The sequence below is a fragment of the Dermacentor albipictus genome, chromosome 10 (genome assembly GCF_038994185.2).
Source record: "Dermacentor albipictus isolate Rhodes 1998 colony chromosome 10, USDA_Dalb.pri_finalv2, whole genome shotgun sequence".
NCBI lineage: Eukaryota > Metazoa > Arthropoda > Arachnida > Ixodida > Ixodidae > Dermacentor > Dermacentor albipictus.
In genome coordinates, this window is record NC_091830.1 from 92,584,118 (window position 1) to 92,598,959 (window position 14,842).

The 14,842-nt window shown below is 45.5% G+C and overlaps 1 protein-coding gene across 1 annotated transcript in view; it reads left to right on the plus strand.

Annotated features, from left to right (window-relative positions):
* Positions 1-12,605, plus strand: part of LOC135918143 (lysosomal aspartic protease-like) — a 29,680-nt gene extending 17,075 nt beyond the window's left edge. The window contains exons 5-8 of the mRNA XM_065451802.2: positions 3,718-3,971; positions 5,678-5,816; positions 10,735-10,830; positions 12,320-12,605. Of these exons, the coding sequence (XP_065307874.1) occupies positions 3,718-3,971; positions 5,678-5,816; positions 10,735-10,830; positions 12,320-12,478 (648 nt within the window). The 3' untranslated portion in view covers positions 12,479-12,605. The remainder of the gene's footprint in view (positions 1-3,717; positions 3,972-5,677; positions 5,817-10,734; positions 10,831-12,319) is intronic.
* The last annotated feature ends 2,237 nt before the right edge of the window (positions 12,606-14,842 follow it).

Sequence of the window (14,842 nt, forward strand, 5' to 3'; positions counted from 1 at the left end):
CGGCTGATAACTCCAGCAGGTCGTTTTTAGGAAAAAGCACAACCCTAAGTCGAAACACCTTACGAAATTGCCTATGGGGACTTCATGTGTCAAAGAAGCGCTGTCTCTGTGTATCTGTTTCTTGCTACGTCCTCGTTCAGTCGCGCTTATACACTCTATCATGGATTCTAACCAACTAGCCCGCCACGTGTTTTGAAAAGTTATGCCCTAGCAGGAGGAGAACGTTACGACGCATTCCAAGATACATCCTACGGTTTGCCTGGGTTGGCCTTCACAAGTAGGGAGCCATCAATGAGTTCAATCTCTTGATCCAACCAACTGATTGAATTGGTGCTTACACAATCTGCGCCTTTCGGTGCGATCCGGCAGGGTTCACAGATTTATTTTGTCGGTTTAAATGCGTACTTTTGCAGTGTTGCAATGCGTACTCAAACCAGGAAGGCATCCACATTTTTTCCAATGATTAGAGTGGTTGCTACTAGTCCACGATATTAAAGAATTTTTATGCTGCCGCAGCCTCTCGGTGCATCACCCGATGTTGAGCAATGTATAACTGGCCACACGATAAAGGGATGTCGTAGACGATTCCTGTACAGCAGGCGGCGTACGCACTCTGGCATATCTTGATGCCTAATGGGGTTTTTGGGCATCCAAATTTTATTTTCTGCGCAATATTTTTTTGTGTGGTGTGGAATAGACCGCACGCACCCCTGCGCGGCACGCCGTCCTTTTAAGCTTGAAGTACACGTTGTGCGCACACGGAATCCAAACAGCGGGCTTCTTTTCGTCATTCAAGGTGCACCTCTACACATTATTCTCTCTTTAGCACTTCTGCTAGGTTGCCAAGGAAAGTCTCTGCAATTCGTGCTTCAGTCAAACCGGCGTTGTATATGATGCAGGTATGGAGGCACTAAGGCATTATTAAGGGCTGTCATTTGTATGCCTCACTTAACGACCTTCGAGAGAGCCTGGTGTTAAATCGTCTGGAGGTGTGCTGCTTTTTAAGCATTATCACAAGGTCATAGATGCGGAACCCTCCTTTCAGTAAAATTTTGGCATGCATGGTTTAAGTGGTAGCGGGTAACAGACGTAGAACACCGTGCCTCTAATCTGAAGGTCATAAGTTTGAATTCTCCTCCAGTCCCCCATATTTTCAAGCTTGGAGAAGTGCCTGACACCGGCAAGAAAATTATCGAGAGCCAGTAGTGCTATACTAGTCCAGGCGCAACCAAGTTAGCTTTTAATTAATGTTCAACAAAGGAACTCCCTTACCCGAACAAGAGTTGGCCGCCCTGGTGCAGTATTTTGCCACTGCCTCTCTCATGACTCCACCAATTAACCCACGGCCGTCAATCCCTAGCAGCGGCTGAGCACCTGACCAAGGAGGTGGTCAGAGCTGTGGTGCGCTAGAGGGTGCTAAGAATCTCTATATCTAGACAGACCGCCACTGGAAATCACGGCAATGTTTTAACACGTAAACCCTCTCAAGTGAGGCTGACTTAGCAGGGCTCGTTGAGGAATTATCATGCAGTGCTTGGGATGTTATCGGCCTTAGTGAAGTTAGAACTGGTGAGGCTTATAGAGTGGTGGCTAACGCCCACGTTCTCTGCAACAGAGATTTTCCAGTTAAGAGAGATTATTTGTTAGCGATTATAATCCATAAAAACACACCGGGCAATATTGAATAACTATACAGCAATAAGTAGAGGGTAGCAGCCATCGTTATAAAGCTGAGTAGCAGGGATAGAGTAAGGGTATTGCAAGGAGCGTACGCTGCAACCTCTAGTCATTATGAAGAAATGGAAGTTTTATGAAGACGTTGAATGAGCATTGAAAAAACGTACAAGATTAGTATACTGTAGTCATGGGCGACTTCAGTGCAAAAGTGATGAAAAACCAAGCTGGGGTACAAGCACTGGCAAATACGTCATATATTGAAGGTACACTGGTGCGAGAGGTTGGGAGAATTCCGAGAAAGGAATAGGCTATGAATAATGAATGCCTTCTTCATGAAGCGCATAAAACTAATTGGACCTGGGCAAGCGCTTATGGGGAAACAAGCAGCTACCATAGGTTAGTGGGGACTTGGATGTCTCTCAGTATGAAGAGATAAACAGAAAAATTATTCGAGAAGACCTACCTAAACGTAGTAAGGGCAAAACCAGATGACTTCGGGCTGGTGTTCATAAAAATGTGCAGCTTTAGAACAGGGCGATGAAGACAATATAAAGGTAATGAATGAAACCATCTAGTGACTGATTTCATAAAGAGCAATTGAGGTGGAAGGAAAGACACCAAGTCGACCAGTAGGTTTACTCTCCCAAGTAACGAAGGACGTTATAATGCAACGACAAAGCATAAAATTGACCACCTCATGGGATTCGTTAGAGTTCGATAAACTGTCAAAACTGGTCAACGAGAAGAAAGTATGGAATATTCAAACTTATAACGTGGGAACATTTGAGGAAGCAGTCAAAAGTGGCAGCAGCGTGAAATCAGTGAGAAGAAAGCAAGATGTAAGCCCTGAACGATAAGCAGGATAATGTCATCAGCAATATCATTGACATAATAAACGCAACAGAAGAATTCTATACTGACCTGTCCCTGTACACCTCTAGAGTAGCCGTGCTACCTTAATTCAAAGGAGTGATGAACAGGATACTGAGAGTATTTCTATAACTAGCGATGAAGGTACGAGAGGCTTGCAAGACATGACAAGAGGAAAAGTGGCAGCAGAAGGTTTAATAACGGCCGATTTATTGGAAGGTGGATGAGATCCATTGCTTGAAAAGCTTGCGGCCCTTATACGCAATGCCTCTCGACTTAAACTGTACTAGCGAGCTGGAAGAATGCCAACATGAAACGAAACCTTAAGAAGGGAGAGGTCAGGCAGTTGTAGAAATATACGCCCACTATCTTATTCTCAGTAGTGCGTAACATATTCACCAATGTAGTCCCCAATATCATAAGGGCAACACTTGAATTCAGTCCACCAAGAGAACGGACTGGCCTCAGATTACGGAAAGAATACTCTACAATGAATCACATCCATGCCACCAATCAGGTAAACGAAGAGTCTGCGCAGTACAATAAACTTTTCTATATTACTTTCATAGATTACGAGAAGTTATATAATTTAGTAGATATATCAGCAGTCATAGAGGCATTGCGTAATGAAGGAGTACAAAAGACATGCATCAATATATTTGGAAGTATGTACAAAAATTCTGTGCGTAGTGAAAGTAATGGATACCTGAATAAACAATTCACAGCGACATCGGCCTTTTTAAATTGATATTTCTAAGTTCGTGGGTTTATCTTAGATGTTTGGCATATGCGGCTGTTGTCTGTTTTCCCAAGTTCTCGTCAGATCACATACCACAATAATAGAAGAAGCAGTCAAGAGCTCGCGACAGGGTTTGCTTCGGTATATGGGCGTTTTGCGGTGATTTCCTACGTTGCGTTCTTGTTGTATTGCAGCTGTCATCAGCCGTGTGCTCATGTGGGTACTGTCCGTCGTCATCTAGGGCCCCTTGTTTGCTTCGTGTGCTAATAATTGAGAAGTTTCTGTAGTATTAAATGCGTTATTTCTAAACATACTCGTGAGCACTGGCGGGAGTCGGGGAAGTATCCGGCATCGCAGTACTTGAGTTCTCAGACGCACAGTAGGAGAAAGGCTGCAAATTTTCTTATTGCACTTCTAAATCCATATTACAGATTTACAACGGTCTACCCTTCGATGGTGTCGTAGGGCTTGGAACCGAGCCTGAACTTCCTGAGCACTGGTCCGTCTTCGATACGATGAACCAACGACGCCTGCTGTATATGCCTTTATTCGGCTTTTACCTTCATAAAACGCCTGACGGCGCAGATGGAGAGATTAAGTTCGGTGACTATGACCCGGATGATTATCAAGGAGATCTACGTGTCCTGCGTCTTGATGAACAAGACTGGTCCATTCGCATGTTCTAGTAAGTACTGGCTTGGTATCGTACTCTATGTAAGGTATGTCATTTCAAAAATTGCCCTACCAGAGACATGTATTGCTATACCAATTACTAGCAATTTCCTTTATGCTTGAGTGATAGAATGCCTGCGCGAAATATATTAAAGGGACCCTGAAACGATTTTGGCGATTTTCTACAAACGTACTGAGTCGTTAGAATAGGTTCTTCTGATCATTAATTGATGCATCTAGGTTCTCTGCGTAAAGCGTGTAATTTATTATAAGGTTTTAAAAATACACATCGCTGCCGATCGCAGCGCACTGCTCGGCGGAATTTTAAGCCGCCCCTACCCATATGATGCAAATAACCCATATTACGTCACATGGGCGAGCTATCTGATTGGCTGACCAGGGCGCGTGGTCGATAATTTTTCCAACTTTATGGTGAACAAATGATGCTCGTAATAGTTGGAATGTTAGTTACTTTGTTTTTGTAAAAAGAAAATAACTTAAAGAGAATACACAAGAATAGTATTTTAGTACACTTCAGCACTTCCGGCACACAGCAAGTGTCGTCTGCTTGTGTTACAACGTACTCCATCTTGACGAGAGCTCCGCGGTCAGAGTCGGTCTCAGTCTTTTCGCGAGCACTATGATTCGACTTTGTTGCCTTGTGGACTGCAAACCTAGCGACCTGCAAACCGCGAGTCCAGTATTAGGGCAAACGCAAGCGCAAGGGGACAGGGTATGGCCGCTTGACTGTGCCGGGATGAGCCACGAGATGAGCAGAAGGGCAAATGCGAACGGTCTGCACGGTGCAGCCACCTGGTGGCACAGAGCTCAACCATACACAGTAGCAGCAACGAAGTGTATTCTTTGCTGCTGGTGTGTATTTTTCGCAGGAGTGCAATCATCAACACGTTGATTTATAAATGTTTAAAATGCTTTACACTTGGTTAGAGCAATATTAGCGCTTTGTTTGACTGGTTAAGCGCTGCGCCAGTCTGGACCGTGCAGACCGATCAGGCTGCTCACGTACGTCTACGCTAAAGTTCCTTCATCAGCTTGAGTTTATGCCTCCAGTCATTTGCCGAAATGACCAGCTTGCCTGTTTTTAGCGGAGTACCGGACACGTTCGGCGCTACGACAGAATGCTCGCAACGCACGCTGCTTCGATAGCTCTCGGTCGACGGCCAAGCGGCTAGCGGAGAGGTCTCGCGCGGGAGGGGGCGTGCTCCTAAACAACCGGAAGTGAACGATGTGACGTCGCATCGTGACGCTGAACCAGTGAAGGTGGAGCTTAGCGCCGCTCGCTCGGCGAGCGAGTTGAGGAGGAAAAGCATAGCTAGGGAGGAGGGTAACTTCTAATCGCTTGCAGCTCCACTAATACGTAACGCTTCAGTTAAATTGTGGTGCGAATGTTCTACTTAAGCTGTACCCTACGCGCCTACAAAATTTGTCCGAACCGTTTCAGGGGCCCTTTAAGTGATTGCTCTTCAGGTTCTGCATGAGATCGCAGTAGATGAACAGCATCCCACCTTAAGCAAATAAACTGTGTATAAATAAAGGGAGGTAAAGGTATTAGGCGTCTAGGATGCGCAATTGATACCACTGATCCTAATCAGTATGATTAAAGGTGAAGTCCAGCGCTTTAATTATTGATATCTCCTCAGGTATCACCTTCTAAGGAATCCCTTTCTGATTCACTTCTGTCTTTCATCTCATACTCAGCGTAAAAATCCGAATTTTGGAATTATGGGGGATATTCACGGCCAAGCCTGCTTCCGCACTGCCATACATCTATGGGCCAGAGAAGTTCATTAAGTATATCCACTGGGCCCTCGGAGCAACACGAAGCGCTCAAGGTGAGGTGCGTATCTCATGCAATCTATTTATTAGGTTCACCGTATGACTGGCAGTAAATAAGCAAGTGGTATTAGGTGTCGTGTCACTGCCAGCCAATTAAATATACATAAAGCCATTTGCTTGACTTGACAATGAAGAAGCAGCGTAGAATATCGTAAATAATCACTGGATCAAATTTCAGCACTGAAAACATGAAGTAAAGTGAAATGAAACATGCAGAATATTGTGTTTGATAGCGCCGAAGAATATATGTAATTACATCTATTATAATGGAGAGAAAAACAGATCCTTCCAAAGTCCTTCTTCTTATTTTATTTCAAGTACCCTCAAGGCCTACATGAAGCATTCCAGAAGGGAGGGGCTAATACATACAGATAACTATACAAAGAAGAAAACACAATAATCAGATAACAGCGCATAGTGCAACCTTAAGATAACGCGAGCTGCCAGCGGATCGAGAAAGAAAGATATCGTCTAAGTATAAAGTCGTAATGCAGATATTTCAACCTGAATGACTCGACACAGCAATCGGGTAATATATACACACGAAACACTCCACTAAAAACAAATATGTAAATAAAGGAATGATTACGTATCCACGCGGACACGTCGATTGAGCGCATGATACCTGATAGTTTCTACGAATGTGCTTTAATTAATTGTCGTACGCGCTCAATATGCCTTTTTCGGCGCCTCAACCCAGGGTATCGCCTTCTGGATGCCGCCGTAACGACACCTACGTTAAGCGCGGGGGGCAGTGCCCCTTGAAAGACCATGCCGCTGCCTTTCAGTCACCCCACACATTGCACCGCAGACTCCCCGTCGCCACCTTAACTATTTCAAAATTACTCGACCTATTGCTTGACCGGCCGTTCTAATGCCTCAAAAACATGCCGCCAACGACTTCCCCTGAATACCTCCTAACCTTTCGCATCCCCAACACGCTCCCAAGCCCCCGTATTTCTTAAAGATTTCATTTTTCTCTTTCTTTTTCTTTCACCCCCCCCCCCCTTTGTTGTGTCGTGGTACGGCCCTGGCACCCCCCTGCTTTTTTTCCCCTTTTTTTCCCCTTTTTCCTGCTTCTATTTCTTTTCTTTCCTCCCCGCGTGCCCAATCTCACACTCTTGTCCCTTCGTCTTGAGAATGAGGCTCACAGACGTCGGACGACAGCGCCTGTTCCCTCTTGTAATCTCTCTCTTTAAAACCAGCCGCCAGCGACAACACCCGCACGTGACGTCACTGCACTAACCCTTTAAAACTAACACGCCAAGGATGACGAGGCCGCCTTTGACGAAGATAGCTCCACCTAAGGAAACGTTGGCCGGCCTGCCTGAGGTACTTCAACCCTGTTTAAAAAAGTTTATACCACAGTGTGCCATTCCATCTGCCAGCCCCTTTCTTGTTTTTGCGCTACAGCAGGGTATGCTTATTCTATTTGGTTAATGACACAAGGTTGTTTTTCTGGAGTATAAATCTCTGAAACGATCTGTTGCGAAAGCATATTTGCAAGCTTGACGAAGGTATGCGAATCCGTAGTGCACCATAGTACCACGCTCTGTCATGGCCGCATTGAGAAGCCGGGAAAAGTAACGGAAGCTAGGAAAAGGAACTAAACTACGCAATGTACATTTTGTAGCTCCTCAGAGTTTAGCAGTGAGGGCTTAAATTTCTGTCTCTAGATTCTCTTAGCTGAATAACCATTGCTTCTCACCTTACGGGGCAACAGATTTAGGGCTGGTCACACACATAAGATTGCGTTCTTTGCCGCGACAAAAAATCAGAAGGAAACACAACTATCAGGAAAATAGTCTGGAAGACAGGTATAAAAAGAATTCTAAAGAAAATTGCATTTCTCGTTGAGTCGTTAACGATGGCTAGATCAATGTCGATTTAAGCCTTCAGCGGTTCTTATTGACTAAATCAGGTAATTAGCATGCACGGCTTCCCGTCTATGAAACCACATGAAGGAGGTCATGATCTCCGCCTAAAATTAGAATCCCTAGATATTTTTGCTTTCTTACTGTAGCGACAAGCTCTGAAGCGCCGCCGACAAATCTTATTGGGCGACTTTCATTTCCGACAGCCATGTTCTTCCTGACGCTGTTCCCCTCCCGCAGTCACTTGCTAAAGCTGCTGAGAGTGAACTTCAGGGCTGGCTGGAGAGCAATTATAGTGAGCAGTCTTTCTGTGCGCGTTTATCTTCCAGTGTTTTTACGTTTCTGAAAGATATTCTGCGGTTGGCACGACCATTCTCGGAAACGCCGCGTTGCACGTGGAACCTGGGCAGACATGTGACAGCGTTTGGCGTTTCATGGCGTATGCAATTCCTATGAAGCGCTTCGGTTCTTACACATTTAGGATTCCTGGGCCCTTATAACAAAAAACTAATCCAATATATTTTATTCCAATCTCCTGACGTCAAATTTGCATAACCGCCGACGCAACCATAGGGCGGTGACACGCAGGGTTGTCTAAGGCGACCAATCAAATGATTTCCTCGCTTATACGAGGTCACTTTTGTTTGCTTTAAAAGCGAATAACATTGCCTACACTGAGCGGCTTGTCTTATCTAATTGGCTGATAAGAGGCAAGGAGCACGGCTCAAGTGGAGAGGGTTGCGATGGGGCCGAGCCAGAGCACTGAAAATCGGTAACCGGATGAAAATTGTGGTGCGGTGTCTGTGATTGGTCCGCTTTCCTTACTTAGGTTGCGGCGGCTGGTCAAAAATGGCGGCGGCATGCAACGGAAGTTTAAGAATGCCGCTAAAAAGGACCATCATCAAAGAAAAGTTGACTGAGTGATGTTTTAAAAATGCCAACAGCATTTGAAAAACGTTGCACAGCCACGCCAAAATGTATTATTGTACGCAAATAAACCCGTGCTCTCCGTCAGGTCTGAGTAGTCACTGCCTGGGTGATCGGCGGCAGCTATCTTTTGTTCCTCGCGGAACAGGAAAGCCTGCTGCTATTCAGAGAAAAATCGAGATTTGTTCGGCATATTGATGCGTCTTTAACGCGTACACGTCACTTTGACGTGATGAGTTTTCGCGGTTTTCTGACCTCGCGTAACAGGCAGGTAAAGTCGGTGCAGCCCGAAAACTTTTGACCAATAGCCGAGGTCTAATGGCAAACACCTGGAGAAAACCTGGAGAAACCTGGAGGCTTACGAAAAGGGTTCTACTTATATTGGGGACGATGCAACGAGCTATGGAAAGAAGAATGATAGGTGCAACGTTAAGGGATAAGAAAAGAGCAGATTGGGTGAGGGAACAAACGCGAGTTAATGACATCTCAGTTGAAATCAAGAAAAAGAAATGGGCATGGACAGGACATGTAATGAGGAGGGAAGATAACCGATGGTCATTAAGGGTTACGGCCTGGATTCCAAGGGAAGGGAAGCGTAGCAATGGGCGGCAGAAAGTTAGGTGGGCGGATGAGATAAGAAGTTTGCAGAGACGACATGGCCACAATTAGTACATGACCGGGGTTGTTGAAGCATGCGAGAGGCATTTGCCCTGCAGTGGGCGTAACCAGGCTGATGATGATGATTAATGGCAAAAAGGCGTCGAATTAGAAATAACTATTTCTCTTCTGTTCTCTGCAGTCATGCAGAATCAGTGTGATAACATCATTTCAGATGAAAAGAAACCACGTTAACACTGCGGTTTTCGTGACGTCGCGTGACAGACAGACGAAGAGGGAGTTGTTAAAAAAAGTTGTTCGCCCATGGTGGAGCGATGTTGCAGAAATGGAACAGAAAAGTTTGGAATAGCCTTACCTCATAGCGCCCCTGACTGCGTACATCTACCGCAGCCGCCTTTTAGCACGTTTTATTGACGTGAAGCGTAGTTTCCCCATTCAGCACATAGCTTTTTAAGAGAAAGCTTTAGCTCGGGTGCTTCTATCTAAATACACGTAAAAAGAGAATTAGTTTTTGTCCGCAACCCCTGCACCAAATTTGACGAATTGTGTTGCATATAAACAAAAAAGCTTAAAATCTAGTGACTGCTTGTTTTGAATTTGTTATTTATGTCGTCAATCTTTAGTAAAATTTGGCGAAAATCAGAAATTTTCAGAAAACGAAACTATCAAGTTTACAACTCTCTTTTTCAGCAAGGAAAAAAGTATCACAATTCTGCGAATTCAGTCTAATAGCACATCTAACGGGGTCAAAATTGATATCTCACACAGGAAGATAAGAAAATTTGCTAATATAAAGATACAGCTTTTGCAGAAGTCTTATACACAACGTAAGAATTTCACGTAAGATATAAGATGACAAATCGAATTATTCCGCTTTGAATGATCTAATGGATACCGTTTACAGAGCCGCAATATCTGTTCTTGATGCAGAGCTATTAATTTATAAACTTCGTGTTTCTTTTCTTTTTCAAACTTCCGAATACTTGAAAATATTTTTTAACAAATTCAGGCCCCCAAACCGAAATGCCGCTTCCAACAGTCACTAGAATTTCACCTTCTCTCTCAAATACAGCAAACTTCATTAAAATCGGTCCAGCGGTTATCTCAGAAAAACGTCTTTGCGTTTTTCACCTTTTTGAATAGGCAGCGTCGGAGTTGGACCCGAGCTAGAGCTTCCTCTCATGTTCCTATAATGCGCGAGTGCCACTCGGGCCGCGACTGCAGCGTGTCCCTAGAAGCGGCGTAGACTCCGCTTCAGGAGGTCGGGAAGGACATGGCGCACTACGCCGGCTGCGAGTGAGAGGGGGTCGGGAGAGGAGGTAGATGTCGCTACTCAGAAGAATGCAGATATTCTAGGGAGTTTATTTATATTGGGATCTAATCGCCTTCACGAACCGCGGTATGGCTTAAGATGAACAACAAACGATGTTAGCTTGCGGTTTGTAGCGCTGCGACAATGTTGTTCGACTTCTTTTTAATTTTTCTTGTTTTTCATTACAGTACACAGTAGACTGCGAAAGAGTTCCAGAGCTGCCTGTTATCGGACTTGATGCCAGTGGTTCGATGGACCTGAGTCCCGAGGACTACGTCGTTAAGGTAATAGCTAGGTAATTGGTTGGATTAGGGTTTGTAGTTGTAAATGTAACTTTTGTTGTCTGTTTATTTCTTGAAACATCCAGAAACTAGAACTGGTAAATATGCGCCCCCCACTCCGTTGCCAGTCACGCTGTTTCAACTTATTTCCCACCCATAAAGAAAGAAACGAGCGTATTTAGTACACTCTGTGCAACACCCAATTTAGAGATCTTTACACACAATTTTCATTTGGCAATCTAAACGCATGATAAAAAAAAGTAATTATTTTAAGGAAAAGTGCACACATATTATGTGCACACAAACTATCCCTCTAAAAATACAAGCTCCACAAGTGTCGCGCACGGATATATAGACGTGTTCTTAAGGAAGAGAATTCACACAGGACAATGCGCCGTTGCCTTTCACTAAACGTCTATGGCGTCCAGTTTACTTTGTCACGGCGTACATGATTTGGAACGTGCGACGCATCTGGGTAAGGGGGTGAACTACACCACGAGGTCTCAGCATCTGCAATGAATCGTAACATGGCCAAATGCACCGTCGCGCAAGTTTCTTTTATCGGATCCAGTAATGCATTGAATGACATGCTATTGTTTTGCGAGTGCATCGTATTGGGAAAACGGCTCCGCAGTTGCTCCGTTTGTAAGAGCATCGCGCGCGTATAACAAGGACGTGGGTTCATGCCCCATCAGCGGCCAGTTGCTTTTTCATATCCATTCATGAATAATTTCTTTAATTCAAATACTAAGTACATGTGATTTCCCAGATGCTGTCCCTGGTGTCTTCAGTTGTTGGCTTCTTGTGATATGAGTAATACGAAAATTGAGCCCTCGGTTTCATTTCTTCTCGTTCATCGTGCTGATAATTCAAAGGAGAGGTGCGGTTGTTCAATGACGAGAACGTTGCCGACAACTTTTATAAATGTTATATATAATTTTTTCTGTAGACAACATTGGCATGCTGTAGATAAGGGCGGCACACTTCCGCGAAGCTTGTCCATTTATTTGTATCCAACCAGATTAAACAACAGGATGCCTTTTTCCCCTCTGACTTGACCAATTATTGTTGTCATCCGCACCTTTTTGAAACGCTGAACGGCACTGAAAATAAATAAATCAACTGAAGTTGATGCAGATCAACACGTTAGACTTGGCTAAAAGACAAAGACGGAAGGGACAAACAGACCTAAAAGCACAGTGGAATAGATTCTATTCCTCTTGCTTTGGTAGTCACACTACTTTTACTGACAAATTAGCGTGAGAAAAATAAAAAGAAGGAAAGCTCCGTGCTCGTTCAAAAAGACTTCCCATCATGTTTTCTATATTACAGCGTCGCATAATTCTGTTGCCATTTGCAACCAATCAGAATTTGCTATAGAATATACTGAAGAGCAGAGGTGTAGAAAGTTCCAAGAAGCAGCTATAGTACATGTAACACATAACACGAGAGCCCTAATGGTGTGTCTGACTTCTTTACATGGTTATCGCAGGTTGGCACTGTGTGCTACAGTGGGTTCGGTGTATTACAACAAAAAGCAGTCTGGCTCTTGGGGCAGAACTACCTTCGCCATGTCTATATGTTCTTCCAGCAAGGCGGATCGAACCAAAAGGAAATTGCCATCGGATACGTCCAGAAACCAAGCAACTAAGCGGCGCTACGTCTACGTCGTCAAATGATAATTTGATATCAGTACTTCGCAAGTACCCGTTTGTATTCAAGGAGAAGGCAAGCTGGGGAATTTGGCGGCCTCGCATAAAAACATTTATTTTGCCGTAGTCCGTGTGATAACATATGTCTTAAAACAGAGTACAGCTGTTGGCATGACTTGTTCTTAACTTTTTCTTCTAGCATCATGAAGCAGAGGTCAATGAAAACATACCAGTGGCAGAGCCGTAGTCATCGTAACCAATGAAACTTTCCACGCACACTTAATGACCATGTTATGTTTGTCCTGATGGCTAGGCACTACAAAATCGCAACGGCCGTTACATATTAGATTTCGTTTGCGTGTGGACTTATCCGCGGTCAACACAGCCTATAGGCCGAACACCCAAAAAGGCGTAGTGTTTGTAGGCCAGTGTATCAAGTTCACACATATTTCACCTGTCCTAAAAATCTATTTTATCTTGCGTGTTCCAGTGGAATACGCACGATCAAATAGTGCAATGTAACTTTTGTTTCAGATGCTCAGTATCCGAGCACGACGGATTACACGATACAGCTTGTGTAGGTTTGTCTCCCACTCATGCAAGCGCTTCCGACAAAGTCTTCAATCTATGCTGACAGACGCCTGCGTCGAGCCACAGAGGTCATCGTGGGCCGCAAACGCTCTCTTAGCAGGCGCTTAAAGGTTTAGCCGGGAAGTATTATATTCTACAAACTGGATTACGAAATTTCAAACTATTACGCTTGCAGATCGCTAATCTGGCGCCAATATATTTGCCTTCAGTCTAAAAGTGGTGATAGAACGCCGCCCGAAAAAAACATGGACCGTCACCGAAGGTAAACCAGTAAAGGTGGCCTGATAGAATACGTATCAGAAAAAGAAATCAACGAAAAGTAGGAAACGCTTACCTGTTGGGGAAATAAATAGCGGAACAATAGAAATTGTTCAGCTTGCCATTTTATAACAATCTGCGGGTCACACACCCATAGTTTCCGGAAAACTACGGTGATCAGTGACCCCCGGTGCAAAAAAAAAATATAATGTTCATCTGGCAGGGACAGCAGCAATTACATACCTTATGCCAGCAATGCGCACATGCTGTCTCGAACAGCAGCGCCAATGAGCTTATCTTGCATGCGTTGGATGTACGCCTTCAATGGCCAGGCGGCACAGGTAGGTGATATTTTTACGCATACCCTAGTCGGTCTGACGTGATATTCATGCTGTCAGGTTTCTGTTCGAGACCATAGACTCATAAGAAAGCCGAGTGCTGGGCCCGATCCGGATGCATCATGCCAATCTGCAAAAGTAACAGCGCCTACGTGAGGGAGGAATTCCCTTCATCACACACAAAAAAAATTACCGACGATTACGTTACTTCCTAATTGCGAAATTTGAGCGCAGCATGTCGTCGGAAAGCATTTGTTGCACCCTGACTGTTTGCGAGCCTTTGTTTGCGTTTGGCCTCGGCCTCGGCCGCGCGAACGGTAGAGTCTTCTCTGCGACGGCGATGAGCTTCTGCTTCAGCCTCGCTTACTGCTGGTTGCTCTCGACGGCGGCGATGAGCCTCCGCTTCGGCGGCGCGAACGGCAAGGTCTTCTCGGCGGCGGCGCTTAGCCTCTGCTTCGGCGACGCGTACTCCTGGATCATCTCGACGGCGGCGACGGTAACCTTCTGCTTCGGCGGCACGCACCTCTGGATTCTGACGGCGACGGCGCTGGGCCTCTGCTCTGGCAGCTCGTTTAGCAGCAGCAGCAGCAGCAGCAGCAGACGGAGGACTTCCATCGGTCGTCTCGCTCATGGCTCAGAAAGAACTGGCAGATAATTTCGCAGTGGCGAACGGCAGCGGCAATTTCGGCTCGGGCGGTGCACATATACAGATCCGCCGCCACCGATCTGGCTCTCTGATTGCCACCGCACAGGGCGAACGGTAGCGGCAATTTCGGCTCGGGCGGTGCACATATACAGATCCGCCGCCACCGATCTGGCTCTCCGATTGCCACCGCACAGGGGTTGCATTGGAGGAGGAGCGAAGAAAGGAATTAAGTTCGAGCCGGTGCTTTGACAACCGGAGACTCGCAGGAAGAGGGGGGAGGGGGGCGGCGTGTACACCCAGCGGCAAACGATGGGGGCAGAAGCGCGCGCAGCAAGCGGACAACACGATAAAGGGAGGAGGGAAGAGATAGCAGCGACTGACTGATGCCGCTGACGCCGATAGTGAGTCGACCCCAGCTGCGGAGTTGGTTTCAGGGACAACGCCGCCGATGCCGACACAAACAATATGATACCCTCGCTTCCGCAGCGCTAAGAACCAGGTCTAGCCGTGGGAAGGTGGTCACGTATTCG